The 20,021-nt window shown below is 38.4% G+C and overlaps 4 protein-coding genes across 5 annotated transcripts; 1 reads left to right on the top strand and 3 right to left on the bottom strand.

Annotated features, from left to right (window-relative positions):
- Positions 1-95: 95 nt before the first annotated feature.
- Positions 96-4,339, bottom strand: LOC110699564. The gene is made up of 2 exons (XM_021877061.1): positions 1,993-4,339; positions 96-751 (listed from the first exon to the last, which is right to left on the bottom strand). Exons 1-2 carry the CDS (start codon positions 2,509-2,511, stop codon positions 113-115), a joined length of 1,158 nt encoding a protein of 385 aa, XP_021732753.1. The 5' UTR covers positions 2,512-4,339; the 3' UTR covers positions 96-112.
- LOC110699756 (protein MAIN-LIKE 1-like) lies at positions 3,882-6,164 on the top strand. The gene is made up of 3 exons (XM_021877274.1): positions 3,882-3,926; positions 5,015-5,138; positions 5,254-6,164. Exons 1-3 carry the CDS (start codon positions 3,882-3,884, stop codon positions 6,162-6,164), a joined length of 1,080 nt encoding a protein of 359 aa, XP_021732966.1.
- Positions 6,165-6,964: 800 nt separating this feature from the next.
- On the bottom strand, positions 6,965-7,591 carry LOC110699755 (protein FAR1-RELATED SEQUENCE 5-like). Its single transcript, XM_021877273.1, has one exon. It carries the CDS (start codon positions 7,589-7,591, stop codon positions 6,965-6,967), a length of 627 nt encoding a protein of 208 aa, XP_021732965.1.
- Positions 7,592-17,051: 9,460 nt separating this feature from the next.
- Positions 17,052-18,943, bottom strand: LOC110699804. Of its 2 annotated transcripts, none has more exons than XM_021877317.1 (2): positions 17,585-18,943; positions 17,052-17,348 (listed from the first exon to the last, which is right to left on the bottom strand). In XM_021877317.1, the coding sequence occupies exons 1-2, from the start codon at positions 18,780-18,782 to the stop codon at positions 17,314-17,316; spliced, it is 1,233 nt and encodes a 410-aa protein (XP_021733009.1). In that variant the 5' UTR covers positions 18,783-18,943; the 3' UTR covers positions 17,052-17,313. The 2 variants fall into 2 exon arrangements, with proteins under 2 accessions (XP_021733009.1, XP_021733010.1); XM_021877318.1 differs by having other exon boundaries at positions 17,052-17,339.
- Between the last annotated feature and the right edge of the window lie 1,078 nt (positions 18,944-20,021).

The raw sequence follows: 20,021 nt of genomic DNA, 5'->3' as shown, positions 1-20,021 counted from the left end.
ACTTTTCCCCGAAAAAGGGTAAGCTTGTATCCACAGGAGTAACAAAACACAGTTGGTTCAGAAGCATGTTACTGTAACATTTTCTAGGTACCAGCAGTCTCTATTCCCTATTTCAGTATCCAAAAACTTCAGATGACAAGCTCAAAAGGGGTTCTAAAGCACTGGGTGCAAACTTTCGAGCAAAAAGCTGGCATAGAAAGACGAGGCGATGGTTGTAGAAGCACATTCGCCTTCCTAATATCTTGTCAAAGAACTCCTTTGAAATATCCTTCTTGCCGTATGTAGCTGGGTGGGGTCCGCCCCTAGACCAGTCTGTGTACGTAAGGCTTCGGTTTGCTAGCAAATGTGGAACTAGGATCGTTAGCATTGTGGGGAAGTAGTGCTCATCCACATAACAAGCAGGCTTGCAGAATTCCTTGAACTTTGGATAGTAAACTTTGTCCTCTACAATCCGGAGAGCAAGTTCACGGTTAACCTCAAACCATTGGGAACCTTTTCTCCATTGCTCGAGGGTGACCTCAGGCTCCATGCGCTTGTCATATCGCCCCCTTCCATAGGGTCCATGTTCATCATAGGAGCCTAGAAAGCTGTAACGAGATTTTGAAATGTAACGGTAAACAATGGTGAAGTTACGGGTAGCAATGCAGGCCTCTGAAAGCAGAACAAAATATTCGTTGGACAGATCGAGCAACGCATTTGCCAAAAGTCTCCTCTCAGCATCACACATGCTCATCTTCCCCCACTCTGTGACCTGAAAAAACAATAACCAGAACACTCCTATGAGAAAGATGCTTGTACAACATGTTCAAGAAATTCTTTTCACAGCATGCACTTCTAGTAACATCTGTCAATCTGTATCACTTATACTTAAAATGTGACGTTCACCAGCACAGACTTTTAGTAACCACACTAAAAACAGTCCTAAATGAACTGAAAGTAATAGCAGAACAGAGGTTTAATTTCTGTTATTTCAAAGATGCAGCCCTAAATTTTTTTCCCTGCACGAATTCTGCATTACTTAGTGTTGAATTGATCTTGATGTTCACTTCAGTGCCACAGAATTTGGTTGACGAGTTGATGATAGTGATTAGTCCAAGTAAATGTAAGTTACAACAAAGTGAACAAACTAATCCTTGCCTAAAACATCCCCTATTTTTGTTTACTCCACTATAGTTTGTCTGGTGTTGGTAGATATTGCTCAGCCTTAGAGCATTTTTAACAGTATACACTCTTCATATGAAATAGTTGTCACATTAACCCAACCTCTCATAACTAAGGAGGATGTATCATGAAGGATATTCAATCATAAACCGTTGTTCTAGTTAAAACAACAGCTTTTTTCCGGACATCCTAAATAGTAAGATTGTACATCAATTTGGACAGAGGACTAGTTCAGTAAGACCCTAAAAAGTACTGAACTTAATCTCCGTTGAAACTGACTGTCCTATACCCAAATCTGAAGTGTCAAAACTGGAAACTATTACATTCCAACTTAATACTAAAGTTTCTGTTAGATAAATCATTCTTCCTGTCCAGGAACAATCTTTCACATTAGCTTTATTGACTGCAGAATTTCTGCTTTCGACTTTTTGAGAGGTTCTCAGGTACAGGCAGAATCATGGTATAACGAAACACAGGACCCTTCAATGAAAGTAGCCTAGTATAGGAATAAATAATCCAGAACATTACAAGCATCTTTGGTTCAAAAAGCTATTTAAGCTGTTTTTTTGCCCCTCTTTAAAAGTCCTTGTCTAATGCATTAAAAATGTAAATTACAACTTATAGCTGCCAGAAACTCAAATAACATTAGTCTGAGCCTGTGAACTAAAACAAGTAAATTAATGCCTTCAGATAAACAGAACATACTAAGCTGTTGCCTTCAGATAATCAGAACAACGATACTATAAGACGATATCAAAAGCATCTAAAACAATCAACATTGATGCCACATTAATAAACAGGACTAACAAACTCAGAGAAAGTATTGTATACCTGGCTAGGAATCTGTCTGCCATAAAAAACCGAAGAACGGGAATAATTTGCTCTATAGCCAGGCAGTGAATGAACATAGATGGAATAAAGTCCCTCATTGCCTCTAAAAAACCTCTCCCAAAGAGGTGAAAGCGGCAAAGGTCCCCTTGTCAGAAACATGAATGCAACCTTCGGAACCCTCTTGTAAGGATACTCTTGAATTCGAGGAGCAAATGTAGCTCTCCAAAATAACTCAGTATCATTCATGTTATGCATAAGATTAGAAGGCGGTTTTCTCCAGCATTCTAGAGTATTTGTAGCATCATCGCAAGGTTCTAACCTCGACGATTCTCTCAACACCATGTTTCGCAACCCAAGATACCTGATCATATTCATACTTAATATGCAAACTCCAAGACCAAGAACAAAGAATATCAAAATAAAGTACAAGATCTTGAATGACCAAGATTTGTTTGGGACAGTTCTAGCACAACTTACGGCGTCTTTCCCATTATCGCCGTTCATTATCCTTACCTGCATTTTAATCAGAACAAGCTCTTTCCTATAATTGGATCTTTACCTCAAAACAAATGGCCAAAAATTTGGGATTTTGGCATCCGGGTTTATGAATATAGACTAGTTGGTTCTATCACATTGATCAAAACCGTCCTTTGATCCATAAGAGCCTCAGAGCCTCAACAAAACACGAACACAAACACGACACAAAATGAGATCACCTAAAAATGGGTGTCCCCTATAATGTACAACAATATGATTCACACTAACATAACAAACCCACCACTAAAAGGAACAATCTTTCTAACAATATAATCCAATCAAATCAAACCCACCACCAAAAGGAACAATCTTTCTAATAATATAATCCAATCAAATCATACTACGAGTTCGAAATCGACAAAATTGAATGTATAACAAGAGGTGTCCAAGATGAGAAAAAGAAGGATATTGTTGTGATCATACCATGTGTGATTATAAGTTGGTAAGGTAATAAGAGAGGTATAGTATGACAGGAAAACAACAAAGAGATTAACAAAACGTTTAAAAACAGCTTTGGTAATTAAATGTGATTATTGTTATAAATCACACAAATTACATCAGTTTTGAAACTAAATGATACGTTTATTTGAAACTGAAAAAATATTGAATTGAAGATAAACGGGTTTGAGAATAATGAAGAGTAGAGAATTGTCCGGAAGATTGGGAAGAGATAGGAGAATGTTGACACTTGACAGCATGTGTATGGCACTTTGGTAGAATTATACTTTGCCAAGTGTTATCTTAACATTTGTAAGTACTTTTAATTTTTTAAAATAAAAAAATACTTTTGTTTTGTTACTTTTTTTGTTGAAATTGAACATTTTTCGCATTAAAAGCATGGGTAACATAGGACTTTTGTCTTGTGATTTAAAAAAAAAAAAATCAACTTCTGTTATCAGATTGATTTTTTTATTTTTTATTTTCTTGTGTATGGCCCATTCCATGACTAGTATTGTACGAAGTATTTGCTTATAAGATTTTGAAATTGTAATGATCATTGTCCTTACTTTAGTGTTTAGTCCTGCCTTGAAGATTAATGTCTCATACAGTTGCTTGCATAAAATTTTATTACTGAGGGTTTTTTTTTTTTTTGTTTTTATTATTTTTTTTTTCTTCAAAAATAAAAAAAACTCCCACTGTCCTGTTACTCACTTACTCCATATATTGTAACTCACTGCATTTTGTATTGAGCTTTTTTTGGTGGAAGGTAAAGAAAGTAGCCCTCCCAAAAAATAAAAAAAAAATAAATGAAAAAAAACAGAAACAGAACAGAAGATGAGAAGACTAAAGCAGTAAAGCTAAATCATAAACTCAACGTACTCCGTAATTCCGTATAAGGTAGTGCAACAATAATGGATGCAAAAAATTCAGACACAATCAACCATTCTGATGTTGAGGTGAAAACTCTGAAATTTGAAACCTTGTACATGCCCAATTAAGAAACCAATTGCAATATCCCCTTTGCAGACTCAAAAATGGAAACCAACTACCGAATGCACATCATGATGTTAAAAAGATTAATCTAGAAAAATCTTATAGATTACCATATAATATATTTGTCTAGAAAACTCTAAGAGTGTTGTTAAACGTCGTTCACAAATTACAAGGTGACGCTCGCTTTGTTTTCTTGAATTTCCTAATTTGCCCCTCCTTTATAAATACTCGGAAAACTCACTTTCGAAACTCACAAGTCATTTCACAACCTACACACTCTCTCTCTAAAATTCTCTCTCTCTCTCTCTCAAATTTTCTCACAAGTTTCCCCAGACTTCCGGATTTTTCAGGCGGAAGTCTGGGTTTTCCGAATTTTTTTTTTGTTTTCATGTTTTTCGTGATTAATATTTTATTTTTATTTTTGAGTAATATAATTTTATTTATTTTATTGTTATTGTTATGCATATGTTTTTTATTAATTTCGAAATTTTTTTTTCCGCGTGAATATTAATATGTAATTTTTTTTGAGTAATATAATTTTAATTGTTTTTATTGTTATTGTTATGTGTAATTGTTATGTATTATGGTTTTTATTAATTTTGGAATTTTTTTTCCTCATGATTATTGATATGTAATTTTTTTTTTTGACTAATATAATTATATTGTTTTTGTTGTTATTGTTTGTATTGTTGTTATGTAATTTTTTCGTGATTAAAATTTTATAAAAAATTGATTGAAGTTATTATTGTTGTTGTTATTACCATTGTTATTATTGTTGTTGTTGTTGTTGTTGTTGTTGTTGTTGTTGTTGTGTTGTAATGTTGCCGATTTTGTGGTTTATTATTGTTTTGGTTTGGTTTATTGTTATTGTTGTCAAATTATTATTAGTTATTATTGATCCTTGGTAATGTTGTTATTATTGTTTATTTGATTTGGTTTATTATAGTTTTGAAATGATATTTTTGAATTTGAATATTAGTGATTCAACTTTGATATCATAGTTGTGTGTGTAAGTATTAATGTAATCTGATTTTGTACTTATTTAATGTAGATTGAGGGTTCGGGTGCTCGACATGCAAGATCAAGACGTTTGAATGCATCAGTTAGGAGGGAGTTAGGTGGTGCAGGACCTTCGGAGGCACCGTTTCATCATGAGCAGCAGTACGGGTCTGCTGGTACTTGGTCGGGGGAGCATCAGTCAGATGGGAGCGCCCCATGTACTCGTCGGATAGAGTGCCTTCATCGGACGATGAGCGAGCGAGCGAGCTAGTCATGTTGATCGAGATTTAGAGTACGACCCTCAGGATTATAGGACCGTGTATAGGGCTCAACATGGGGGATTTGTTGGTAGTAGTGAGCCTGGTCAACCTTCTACTAGCTCATCAGAGACATGGGTAGTACAGGAGCTGATGCCAGGTGGGCCTGAGGATGGTACTGTTATTCCTAGTTTTGGGGGTCACGTAGCTGCATATATATGGGGTGGGCAGGAGCGAAATGTTCTGCGGTGTTTGAGCAGGACACAATTGTGTTCTGAATTGGGTAACTGGCGAGGTCGTCTTGCGCAGGAGCAACTGGAACTGATTGATGGCAGTGGTCTATCTCACCTACCCGGGATCATGTTCAGGCGATTTGATTGGCCCTTGATTTCTGCTTTTGTTGAGAGATGGCAACCAGACACGAACACGTTTCACATGCCATTTGGGGAGATCACGATCATGCTGCATGATGTGTATCATATTCTAGGGCTTCGTGTTTATGGTTCCATGGTTTCCACTACTCCTAGCACGGACGTTTTACGGGACGTGTGCTCGATTACCATGGATATGACTGCGGAAGAGCTGAATGAGAAGTGCGGTACTAAAACCGTATGGCAGGGTAGCGGGGTGCTGACTGAGAGGATAATGGAGTCGAACTTGGAGGCGCAGAGGCCCTTCAGTATCCATTACAGGGCGTACTTGTGGTTAGTACTTGGCAGATGTTTGTTTTTGGACAAGAGTGGAAACTGTATTTATCCTTCCTTCCTCAACGAGCTTTTTGTTGAGGATGTTCAGATTAGTGAGTACTCCTGGGGTTCTGCTGTGCTAACATATATGTATCGGCAGTTGGGTACAGCATCACGAAAAGATGCTGATTCTATCGCTGGTTTTCTTACGCTTCTGCAGGCGTGGATCTACGAGTACTTTCCGTGTTTTCGGCCTTAACAGGGGACCTTGACCAGAGAGCTTACTGTTCTTCGTGCGTCTACCTGGGATGTCGAATCGGGGTGCCCCAACAAGAGCATGGAGAGCCTCCTCGCTTTTCATGTTAAGTTAGATCATCTGACTGACAATGAGATTAACTGGCTACCGTACGGAGTTGATCCAGCACGACGCGTGCCTGCTACTCTATTCATTGGCTGCATCCAGTACCGTAGCATCATTGAGCCAAATATGCCTGATCAAGTGGTTCGACAACTTGGATACGTCCAGGACATTCCACAAGCCATCAACAGGCCTGAGAAGGCAAAGAGACTGACGAACTTGAAGATGTATCGAGTAGACTTTCCGCCAGAGATGATATCTGTGATGTGGACTCGGTTTGTCCCTGGTGCGTCTTTCAGTGTGGTGTTAGGTCCCCTCAGCAGACTTGGTGGTGGTGCTTCTATGGTCGGTCCTGGTTACATGCAATGGCTGTACCGATTTTCTCATCCTCTTGTTTCTCCAGTTGCATCATCACATGGGAGTCGTGCACTGCCTGAGAGAACTAATACGGATTACGTAGTACTTGTGTTTTTTGGTACTATAATTATCACTACAAATACTTGTAATTTTTTAATATGTTGTTTTTTTAATTGCAATGGATGGGTCGGTCCATGGAGGTTATCAACAGAACACTTCGTTTTATGACAAAGCCATGTTCTCTCAACATATTGTATCACCGCTGGATAACTTGCCCACCGATCTTTCATTATATCTACAACAGCATCATAATCCTCCTTGGTTGCAGTATCCATGATACATTTTCATTTCCCATTTTTGAAAGTCGCACCGATCTTCTTATTTTTGAACATAGCAGAGACCCGAGCCTCCACATCTTTGTTAATGTGCCATCGACAAAGTAAGTGCGGGGTCCCTGGAAACACTTCCCTTAAGGCCGCACATAGCCCAAGCTCACGATCTGTCAACAAAACCGACGATTCCTTATTATACCCCATCAAGACTCTCAATCTTTGCAAAACCCATCGATAGCTTGTCGTGCACTCGTTGCGCATGAACACGTAAGCAACGAGGAAATTCTGATTTGTCGGTGTCACACCAACTATCTCAAAGAACGGCATCCCGTATCGGTTGGTCTTGTAAGTGGAATCCATACCGATCACATATGGGTACGTCCGAAAGATTTCTACCGTGACTGGGTGCACCATAAAGGCGTGCTGTAAAACGCCATCATCATCAGACATGACCCAGTAAAGATACTGACTCTGTCTCGCCAAATGTAGAAATTGCTGAACAACTCCTCTCCCGTCAAACATCTCCGATCTCAAGTCATTCCGGCAGTTGTAGATGTGTCTGATGTTTGGATGATCATCAGAAAATTGCTCGGCAATAGTAGCCATGATGTTACGCGGTGCAACCTTAGACTTCGTCATGTCACGCACAACCTGCTTCGCATCCGGGCTCAACCCACTGATTTTACGATGCCCCTCTAGATACGCAATCATTGGATGGTTGTGGGTCCCAGTTTCATCATTTTTCGCCCGGATAATCCAACTGTCGGTGATGAACTCGTAGTATATCTTGATGTAGAAAGGACAACCATTGGCTTTGGTTTTTGTGTCCTTCCAAATTGCGTTCTCAAGATCTCTCGGCTTACTCCTGCGTCCCCGATCACATCTCACATACCGATATGGTCAACCATCTCTAGTTTTGTTGAAAGATGATTTCACCAAAATAAATCCCAGATTTATGGCAACAGCATCCGCCCATTTAACTGCATCCTCAAACGTTCAAAAAACCATGTCTGTCACAAAATTTGCACTGTAATTCACAACGTCACCGCCTTCTTCAACCTCCGAATCCTATAAACATACATGACAAACACAAAAAACACGCCAAGCTTAGTATTTTAATAATAATAATAATAATAATAATAATAATAATAATAACAATAACAATATAATAATAATAACAATAACAATATAATAATAATAATAATAACAATAATAATAACAATAACAATAACAATAATAATAATAGTAATAATAACAATAATAATAATAATTATTATTATTATAATAATAAAAATAATAGTAATAATAATAATAATAATAATAATAATCGTAACAACAACAACAATAACAATAATCATAATAATTTTACAATAGTAAAAAAAACAACAACAATAATAATGATAATAAGAACAACAACAACAAAACAACAACAACAACAACAACAACAATAACAACAACAACAACAACAATAATAATAATAATAATAATAATGTTAATAATAACCATGAAAATCATAATAATAATAATACTGATAATAATAATAAGCAATAACGTACAATAAGCAAAAAAAAAAAAAAAAAAAAAAAAAAAAAATTAAACATCCGCCCAAATATTCTGGATGTCCTGTGGAGGATCCGCCTGAATTTTCCAGATCCTCCACTGGAGATCCGGAAATTCTAGGCGGATGTATACTTCCGCCTAGAATTTCCGGATCTCCTCTGGAGGATCTGGAAATTTCAGGCAGATCCTCCACAGGACATCCGGAATATTTGGGCGGATCTCCACTTTATAAAAAAAAAAAAAAATTCAGCGACTTACAAATTCTTCCGACGAAGCCTCGGGCGTACGATCGTCACCATCGTTCATCGTCCAAGACCAGTTGCTACACCTTGCTTATTTTTTTCCCGTAAACAGTTTAAGATTTTTGGTGGTGGGCTCGGGATTTTTGGGGGCGCGTGATTTTTTAAAGCCAAGTGGTGGGCTCGGGATTTTTTTAAGCCAAGTGACAAGGTGGTGGAGCCTTATATAGGCCAAATTCACATAAGGGCAAAAATGTCATTTCCTCCAAAATGGGAGCGTCACCCTGTAAATTGGGAACGACGAATAGCAGTTCACTTTAAGTATCTAATGTATCTAGAAATGTCCTATAAAATATGTTAAGTAAAATATCCTAGAAAAGTCTAGACTAAGGACCAAGCTAGAATAATCTAGAGACATGTATGCACCAACCTAGTACTAGTATAAATATGGGTGTATTCTTGGTGAGCAATGTAACACAACAACCACAACAATCTCATTCATATAATACAAGTCTCCATTTCACAAAATCTTCAACATCAATATTTCCTCCAAAATTATTCAAACCCAACTTCCGCACTATCAATTCCTACATTTGGTATCAAGAGCAAAGTTAATCCAAAGCCTCCAACTTTCATCCAACATCCAAACTCCATATCAATACAAACCCAACATTAATTCAAATGGCCTATCCTACTCCAAATTCACACAAACCTAAACACAAACACAAACCTTTTTAATTCCCAAGTTAATTGGGTACCTTCATTTAAGGGGGAGAAATTTTATCAATGGAGTATGCAAATTAAATGAAATCCATCTTTATAACCCAAGATATATGGGAAATTATTGAAGATGGTTATGAGAAACCCAAAGATGCTAATGAAGAGGCTTGTTAGGATGACACTAAGAAAGCCCAATACAAACAAAACAAAAGAAGGGATCATTATGCCCTTTCCTTAATTTATCGTAGCGTAGATGAAACAATACTACCTACGATTATGGCTGCTACAACGGCAAAGGAGGCATGGAGTATTTTAGAGACAAAATATAGAGGCTCGGAAAAGGTAATACTCTTTAAACTTCAATCTTTGTGGGGACAATTTGATAGCCTTCAAATGTTAGATAGTGAATCAATTCAAACATATGTTGATCGAGTCTCAAATATTGTTAACCAAATCCAATCTAATGGAGACACAATTGAAGATGTGAAAATAATTCGAAAAATATTAAGAACACTTACCAAAAAATTTGATCACATAGTGGCTGCTATAGAAGAGTGTAATAAAGATTTAAAATCACTCACCATGACTGAGCTAATGGGCTCTCTATTAGCTCATGAAGAAAGGATGCGTAGATTTGATGAGCAGCCATTAGAACAAGCTTTTCAAGCTAAATTAAAATTTACTAATAATGGAGGAAATAAAAATGGCCACGGAAAAGATTTTCAACCTAAAAGAGGATTTTTTAACAACCGTGGTAGAGGGAGAGAAAATTATAAAAATCAAGGGAGCCGAGATAATAATTCTTATAGCATATTATGCAAGAAAGATGACCATAATACAAAAGATTGTGGTAAAACGCAAAAGATGTACACGACACTCTCATTTTGAAAAAGATTGTTATTTTCGTCAAAAAGAAGAGTCAAATTTCACAGAAAATAATAATCAAATATTTTATACATGTTTAAATGCTCAAGAAGAGAAAAATGATCTATGATACATAGATAGTGGTTGTTCCAACCACATGACCGGCAATAAAAATTCATTTGTCAATCTTGATGAAAATATAAAATCACAAATAACACTTGGTGATGTAGTAAGCAAGAAGTTGCCGGAAAAGGGACAATTGTTGTTAAAACAAAAAATGGCTCCTCTAAATTCATCCCCGATGTCTTTTATGTCCCTAAACTTGCACAAAATCTGTTAAGCGTGGGCCAATTAGTCCAAAAGGGCTATATGGTGAAATTTGACAATAATCAATGCCACATATATGATAAGAAAAAAGGGCAATTAATCACTACTACCAAAATGGCTCCTAATAAAATATTTCCACTTAAAATGAAACTGGAGTCTAATACTGCCCTAATTTCAATAATGGATGAATCCACCTTGTGGCATTTGAGACTTGGGCATTTAAATTTTGACAGTTTAAAACTGTTAAAAAATAGAGAAATGGTGATTGGGCTACCACCAATCACTAATGAAAAGAAAATTTGTGAGGGTTGTATTTATGGCAAAATTCATAGATCACCATTCCCAACTACATCTTGGAGGGCTAGAGCTCTATTACAACTTGTCCATGCTGATATATGGGGCCCTACCAAGAATCCGTCTTTAGGCGGAAAAAGATATTTTTTGTTGCTTGATGATGATTTTTCACGCATGATATGGGTATATTTCTTGGAGAAAAAATCAGAAGCATTATCCCATTTCATGCAATTTAAAGCCCTCACAGAAAAACAAAGTGGGCATTCAATAAAGGTTCTACGAATCGATCGTGGGGGAAAATTCACAAGTAATGAATTCAATAAATTTAGTAAAGCACAAGGAATTAAAAAGGAGCTCATAGTCAGACACACACCACAACAAAATGGTGTTGCGGAAAGGAGAAACAGGACAATTGCTGAAATGGCATGAAGTATGATGCAAGGAAAAAATCTACCTAAATATTTTTGGGCCGAAGCAGTCTACACATCTGTCTACATCCTCAACAGATCTCCCACAAAAGCAATACGAAGCATGACACCATATGAAGCTTGGCACAAACGAAAGCCAAGAGTTGAGCACCTCAAAGTTTTCGGGTGCATCGCATATGCCCACATCCCGAAGGAGAATCGGGATAAGTTAGATGGAAAAGGAGAAAAATGTAACTTTATTGGATACAGTGACGAGTCTAAAGGATATCGTCTTTATCAGCCCGAATCCAAAAAGTTGATCATTTCAAGAGATGTCATCTTCGACGAAAGAGCACAATGGCACTGGAACGAGAACACTTCAGAAGTTCCTCTAGCAAGCATTCCACCAACAAGCCCAGATCAAGGTGAAGGCCCAAGTCAATCACCAACACAATCAACATCAAGTACATCATCACCAAGTAGTCCAAGACCTTCATCAAGGAGTCCAAGTTCACCATCAAGCTCAAGTCCAACATCAGAATCAAGTCCAACACCAGAAGTACGACGATCACATCGAGAAAGGCGTCCCCCAGGCTACTTAGAAGACTATCAATGCAATCATGGCACTCTTCACAGGCGAACCACAAAACTTTCAAGAAGCTGTCAGAGAAGAAAAATGGATCAACGCCATGAACGAGGAAATCAACATGATAGAGAAGAATAACACATGGAAGCTCGTGGAGAAGCCACAAGACAAGGAAGTTATAGGCCTCAAGTAGGTCTATAAGATCAAGTTCAATGAAGATGGCTCCATCCAAAAACACAAGGCACGTCTCGTAGCAAAAGGCTACTCACAACAGCCTGACATTGACTTCAACGAGATATATGCACCAGTTGTTCGCATGGAGACAATCAGGTCAGTTCTCGCCCTTGCTGCACAATTCAAGTTACCAGTCTATCAATTAGATGTCAAGTCAGCATTTCTCAACGGGGAGCTGGAAGAAGAGGTATATGTTGAACAACCACAAGGATATATAATCGAAAGCAAAGAAGATAAAATGTATCGCCTTCAAAAGGCCCTCTATGGGCTCAAGCAGGCTCCTCGAGCATGGAATAGCAAAATTGATGGCTATCTTCTCCAAATTGGGTTAACAAAAAGCCCAAGTGAGCCATCACTCTATATCAAGACTCAAGGGTCAGATTTTCTGATCTTATGTCTATATGTAGATGATCTCATCTACATGGGCACTAACCCGAGGTTAATAGAAGAATTCAAGAAGGCTATGATGTCAGAATTTGAAATGACAGACCTCGGAGAAATGAAGTACTTCCTAGGCATGCAAGTGAAGCAAAGCCAAGGAAGGATTTTTCTCTCACAAGAGAAATATGCAGAAGATATGCTTAAGAAATTCAACATGAGAGATTGTAAGCCAATGGCTACACCAATGGCTACAAATGAGAAGCTCTCCAAGAATGATGGCAAAGATAAAGTGGATGCATCACTCTACCGAAGTTTGGTCGGATCTCTCATTTATCTTACAAACACAAGACCCGACATTGCTCATGTAGTCAGCATCATTTCAAGGTTTATGAGTGAACCAAGAAAAACTCACTTAGCAGCAGCAAAAAGGATTCTCCGGAATATCAAAGGAACGAAAAGCCATGGAATCATGTACAAGTCCGAAATCGATTATAAGCTCACAAGCTACACAGACAGCGACTGGGCTGGAAGCATTGACGATCGAAGAAGTACAAGTGGATATGTACTGTGTTCCAGCTAGGATCTAAGTCTATCTCATGGTCATCAAAGAAACAAGCCACGGTGGCACTATCATCGATCATCAGAAGCAGAATACATATCAGCAACAAGCGCGGCATGTGAAGCAGTTTGGTTAAAGAGAATTCTACAAGATCTACAACAAGGCATGCAAGGTCCAACTACCATGTATTGTGATAATATGTCAGCCATAGCAATGACCAAAAATCCAGTCTTCCATAGTCGCACGAAGCATATTGAGATACGACATCACTTCATCTGTGAATTGGTCGAGAAACAAGAGATCGAGCTACAATTTTGCAGGACAGGAGAATAGCTCGCAGATATATTCACCAAGGCACTTCCAAAATATAAATTCTTCCAATTCAGAAGACAACTTGGCGTTCAAGATTTTTCAGATTAAGGGGAGTGTTAAAAAGATTAATCTAGAAAAATCTTGTAGATTACCATATAATATATTTGTCTAGAAAACTCTAGGAATATTTAAATATCTAATGTATCTAGAAATGTCCTATAAAATATCTTAAGTAAAATATCCTAGAAAAGTCTAGACTAAGGACCAAGCTAGAATAATCTAGAGACATGTATGCACCAACCTAGTACTAGTATAAATATGGGTGCATTCTTGGTGAGCAATGTAACACAACAACCACAACAATCTCATTCATATAATACAAGTCTCCATTTCACAAAATCTTCAACATCAATATTTCCTCTAAAATTATTCAAACCCACTACACTTCCGCACTATCAATTCCAACACATGAAGAATACAGAAATCAACACCACCAACTAGCAATGCAACTATAGTACTAGACCAATAACTTAGTGTAGGAAACCTGAACCTAACATGAACAAACTGTACAAATGTGACAAATCTGAATGTTAGAAGTCAAATGATGAAATGTCATTCCAGAACAAAGGGAACATCAAAAGAGTTATATACTTCTCATGCAAGAAGATGACAGATATGCCAATTAACAAATTCATCACTAGATCTAATTAAGCACCTACAGGGCACTATGATACTATGAACACTATCTCTCTAATAAGCATTTTTCTAGTTTTTCATCTCCTTCCCTTAAAATCACCCACATCTTTGGAGCCAAAGTAGTAGTATTTTCATTTTCCTAGGTGAAAATTACAAAATTCCTTCAAAAAACAGAAAAGGGCAGTGGCAACTGTGGCACTTCATTGTTTACTCTTAATAGCAGGATTAATTTCTCTAGCTCCTTTTCTTCTTTTAGGCCTTGTTTTCAGTATCGTGCACCATAAATTTCAAAATATTTGTAATCTCAAACAAACAGCAATTTTCACCTTGGAGCCAAACAAACTTCATCTTTGGCATTTGGCAGTCTGCAGTCATAAACTTTGCACTTTGGTTTGAAGTTCTATTAGTCGTACCTATAAAGTTCATCGAAATCACATATTGGTTTTGAACCTTACCCATTCAGGATTTTGTCTAATCCGTATAGCTTACCTATATTTATAATAAGCTCCCAGACCACGAATTCTGTTTCTAACAAGTACAATCTGATTGCAGTACATCATAAGGCTATTCCTCTAAAAATTGGAGATAAAAGTAGATTATGCAAATTTAGCTCAACTCTACGACAGAATCCCCTATCTAAACATAAACAATGGATCGTCTCTTTAGAAGCAGCCATAACAATAGATCAACTCTTACATAAATGTCTTTTCATCTAAGAAAAAAATTTATTAAGCTCTTGTGCCTAATTTTACAGACCATAAAAGAAGCTGATTATATAAGTCAAATGCCCATTGGATCACTGTATGGTAATTGAAGTTCAATAAGCTAGTGAAGCTCAACAACTAAAACAAAATATCTTAAAGTGAGCAATATTATACTGCATAAAATCAAACCTAGTATAGCAGAAGTTCATTTCAAATATGATAAGAAGTGGAAAACTAATACATTTATACATGTTTACCTTTAAACATACATAATTAAATTATAGGTTGGCAGGTTGAATCCCAGGAACAAGCAGAAATTACAAACTACTTCGAACACTAAGGAAGGGAATATGCTGGATCTTGAACCTATCCTCACCATTAGGACTACGACATCTTCTATATAATCCAGGGCAGTCTACAATATCAAGTTGTACCAAGGAGTTCAGGAGTTTGATCCCTTCTGGCAGCGAGACTAAGTTGTGGTAATAACTTAGTTTGAGAATCTGAAGAGACACAAGGCTGCTTATCCATTCTGGTAATTCAACCAAATTCTTGCAGTACAAGATTTTAAGAGACCGAAGAAATGTCAAGTATTGAAGACCTTCAGGAAGAGCTGATAATTTCGAAAGTACATCTAGTGTCAAATAACAAAGATTCTTAAGAGCCATCCAAGGTCTATTACTTTCCATTCCAGCTGTGGACAAGTCCATTTTTTCACAAAAACTTAATTTATAACTCATTAAGGGAAGTAAGATGTTCCAAACATTGAGGCAAAGATTTCAATACAGAGAAGCAACAAATTTCCAAGCATGGAAGAGAAGATAAGCCCTTACATAATGGTTCGAGGTTTGACAAAGTCTCAAGTTTGGTGGACTGAATGCAGAGAGAAGAGAGCATTTGTAAATTTTCTGTTGGGAGCATAACTAAATCATTCAATTTGTTAGTGAAAAATCCACAAAGAGAGGATAACATTGACATTAGACGGTCTCGGAACTAAATCCCAAGTACCATTAGCAATGAGAGCATCATATTCCTCCTGCATAGCAATTTTCCAATTATGGTCACGAATGGCATGGACCAGGTTCTTTGGAATAGGGGAGATGGAGGGAGTAGTATGAAGAGCATGATCTGAGTACTTTGGGTTAGGCTTGACTATGCCATGTTTGCTAAGAGTAGCCATGGGATGGTGAGGAGTGATAGGTGGTTGATAGTGGGGAGAGGAGATATGCGGCTGTGAGTGTGGCGAAGAGAGAGGGGAAATGCGTGGCTGAGATGAGGCCAGATGAGGAGAGGAGTGGGATGAGGAGGGTGCGTTTGATGGCTGCACTGCTTCGCCCATCCTGTGAGTGGCAGTGGGCTATGGAGTGCCCAATTGCTGCCCCACTCCAGCCGTAGCAGGAGCGTGTGTGGATGAGGGGGCAGCAGGTTGCCTAGGCGTGGCATTGGGTACAACCTGTTGATGCAATATGGGATGTAGGAGAGGGCTGAAATCATCGTCTAGAAAATCATATGTATGGTTGTTTGGAGTGTGAATTGTAGAGAAGGGAAAAACCGACTCATCAAACCAAACATGTCTAGATATTATAATCTTACGACTCGATAAATCATAACATTTGTAACCCCGATGACTAGATGGATACCCAAGAAAAACACAAGGAGTAGAACGAGATTGAAGTTTGTGTATTTTAGAGGAGGGGATAACAGAGACATCCGAAGACCCGTAGGTGAGAATAATCAGGATGCCTTTGATATAGAATTTGAGTCGGAGATTTGTAGCCAAGGATCTTTGTAGGAAGGATGTTGTGGAGAAAAGTGGCCATTTCTAAGGCATGATGCTAAAAGGTAGGAGGCATAGATGCATGACTAAGAAGAGTACGAACAACATTGTTGATCGTTTTGATTTTTCTTTCAGCTTTGCCATTTTGAGGAGAGGAGTATGGACAAGAGAATCGGAAAGCCATGCCGTGTTGTTCACAAAATTTTTGAAATGGAGTATTAGTAAATTCCGTTCCATTGTCACATTGGAAGGCCTTTACTTCCTGTTCAAATTGAGTTTTAATATATGTTCGAACACGAAGAAATAAGTTGTAAACTTGGGACTTGGAAGCGATAGGAAAAGTCCATAGAAAGTTCGTGTAATTGTCAAGAAATAGAACATAATATTTGTGACCAAGAGAGCTAATAATGGGAGAAGTCCATAAATCACTGTGAACAATATCAAAAGGCATCGTAGTATGAGACATAGAATCATAAAAAGGCAATTTCATTAATTTTCCCAAAGGACAAGAATGACAAACATGTTTAGAAGCCTTATTACAATTTATGAGATTATTACTACGCAAAGAGCTAAGAATGACATTTCCCGGATGGCCTAAACGGGAATGCCACACACTAGGAGACACAATCGTAAAAGCTGACGGATGTGAAGTGGAAATGAGGTGACGATCGGTGAAGAAGGGATAGAGATCGTCACTGCTATTACATCTCACTATTTTGCTCCCCGTCTGCAAACCCTTCACAGAAAACCCAAACGGATTAAATTCAATGGAAACATTATTATCAATAGTGAATTTTCGAACAGAAATAAGATTTTTAACTAGTTTGGGCACGTGTAGGACATTTTTTAGGGTAAGTGTGTTTTGGTGTAAATGATCGTGACCATAACCATGAATTGGAACTTTGCTACCATCACCAACAATAATAAAATTATTATTATGTTTGCTCAAAGGAATGTATGAAGACAAGGTACCTTGTGAGTTCGACATATGGGATGTTGCTCCTATATCCATATAGTAGCTCGGGTCAGTAAGAGACATAGTATGCATTGCTTGGTCGATGTTGGTCGGTGTGCAACCCGAAGAAGAAGACGGAGGACCTGTCATAGCGTAGGCCTGCTGGGGACGAGGCCCAAGGACTCCTTGAGTATATGGCTGATTCGGCCTTGGTGACCAGGGAATTGGGCCTGGGCCCTGACTGGGGTACGGGCAGGGTGGAGTCTGCCAAGGAGGATTAGTCCAGTATCCCCAATATGGTGTTTGAGGAGGGAACATCCATCCTTGCCCCTGCTGTTGCTGCGACGAGTTGCTGCCGTTGTGGTGCTGTTGTTGTTGCGGCTGGGCGTTTCGACCACCGTGGCCGGCGGCGGCAGATTTCCCTTTACCGTGTCCACTCCCTTTGCCCTTGTTATTTTTACGACCACCATTACGAGGTGTAGAACCCCGAGAGTTCCCAGATGATTGGGTTTGTTCTCCGCCTGATTTTGGAATCATGGAAGGTGATTGCGAGACATGGGCTTCCTCATGGGAGTCAACAGCAATATCAGCGGCATTGCCTTGCTCCTCAAGTTCGAGCATCGAACGCAAGGTATCAAAAGAAGGCAGAGGATTGAGATGCCGTACCGAAGTGCGAAAGGGCTTGTATTCCTCCGAGAGCCCTTTCAAGAGTTGAAGCGCCATCCTATTGTCTGAGACTTTGTCACCCACATTCCTCAAACTATAAGCCAAGGTTTTGAGGCGAGTACAATAGGGTTTGACACCATCGAATTGATCGAGCTTGGTGTTGGTGAATTGCGCATCAAGATGTAATGCCCGAGTTGACTTGTTATTGGGGAAAAACTCCTTCAATCGGTTCCACGCATCAATGACCTTTTCATCAGGATCGATTATGGAATTAAGAAGGTCAGTGGAGATAGTATTGTAAATCCATTGACGAACGATGTCATCAAGTCGCTGCCATTGAGCAGTTTGAGCATTCTCAGAAACTTCAGAGTCCTTGTCATCAACAACAGGGGGATTAATATGATCGAGTACCAAATTCGTGCGGCAATGGAGTTCGAATAAGGTATACCAAGTATTGTATTGGGTGCCATCATAGTCCAGTACAATAGGTATGCAGGTTTTGATGTTAGTGACGAGAGTGGCAGGGTGAAGCTTCTGAGTGTCGGCCATGGAGTAGCAGCCGAACAAGAAAAGAACAGGGGAAGAAGAAGAAGAGCGGAAAGAGAACTAGGGTTTCGGATCGAAAAACCTAAGCTCGTGATACCATAATAGAATATGAGAATATTCACCGTGCCTTTCTCATTGATTAATGATCAATATATATACACGAGTATTCTAGAGCTAATGACTAAGGATACAATAGTAATTTACAGACTAAATTACACAAGATTATTTACATAATCTAACAAGAACTGTTGAGCATTGCCATTGGGAGATTGAACCCAACATCAACAATCCTTAAGTCATCAAAAAAAAGGAGAAAATGGCATGCTTTGGAGCTTAGGACAATTAATTATTGACAACTTAGAGAGTTTTGGGAATGATGGCCATGATAAATGTTGGTTCTCTTCACCCAGTGCTTCTAACCATCCTTTTAACTCATACATACGAAACAATGTAAGCCTCTTAAGGGATGGAAAGCATAATGTTGTTGCTGGTTGAGAAGTTGATGAAGGAGGTAGAGATAGCTTGCCAGTCTCCATGTACTCCACCTTCTCAAGCATCAATAAAATAAGCTTTTCAAGAAACGCAAGCTCTCCAAAAGAGGGAAGATGCCGGCATGTAGGAAGATTATTTAGTTCAATGTGAAGAAGGTTTGGAAGAGCCAAGCTCAGTCCACCCAGGCTTGCCCAGTTTGGAAAGCTATCATCTCCATAACCTTCGATTAGCAGCTTCCTCAGATTATGATGGGGTTGGAGACCTTCCAAAATTGCTTTATCATTCCTTCCATCATCAAGGTCCATTTCTATATATGTAACCCCAAAAGGTTACATTTTCCTGTTAAGCTTGCCTCCATTGCCGAAAACTGATGGAAGAATTGCTGAAATTCCACGTATTGAAATTTTTAACTGTCCACCGAGGTAATTGAGAGCTTTCAAATCACTGAGCTGAAGCATACTTGGTTTGGAAGATGGACAACAGTAGGCTACTGGTTCAAGCTTCACAAGGAACCAATCTAGTCTATGAAGTGAGGTTAGCTGGCAGATTCCATGAGGCATGTAAGCCAACTCACAGTTGCTCACACTAAGATGCCGAAGATTGATAAGTTTCTCAATATTTACAGGAATCTCTTTAAGTTGCAGACAATCATCAAGTTTTAAAGTATGCAAATTTAGAAGCTTTGTGATCGAGTTTGGAAGTCTTTTTATAGGTAAATTGGAGAGGTCAAGATACCTCATATGTATTAAT

This window comes from Chenopodium quinoa, unplaced genomic scaffold (assembly GCF_001683475.1).
Source record: "Chenopodium quinoa cultivar QQ74 unplaced genomic scaffold, ASM168347v1, whole genome shotgun sequence".
In the NCBI taxonomy this organism is placed as follows: Eukaryota; Viridiplantae; Streptophyta; class Magnoliopsida; order Caryophyllales; family Amaranthaceae; genus Chenopodium; species Chenopodium quinoa.
This window is presented reverse-complemented; position numbering and strand designations above follow the sequence as displayed.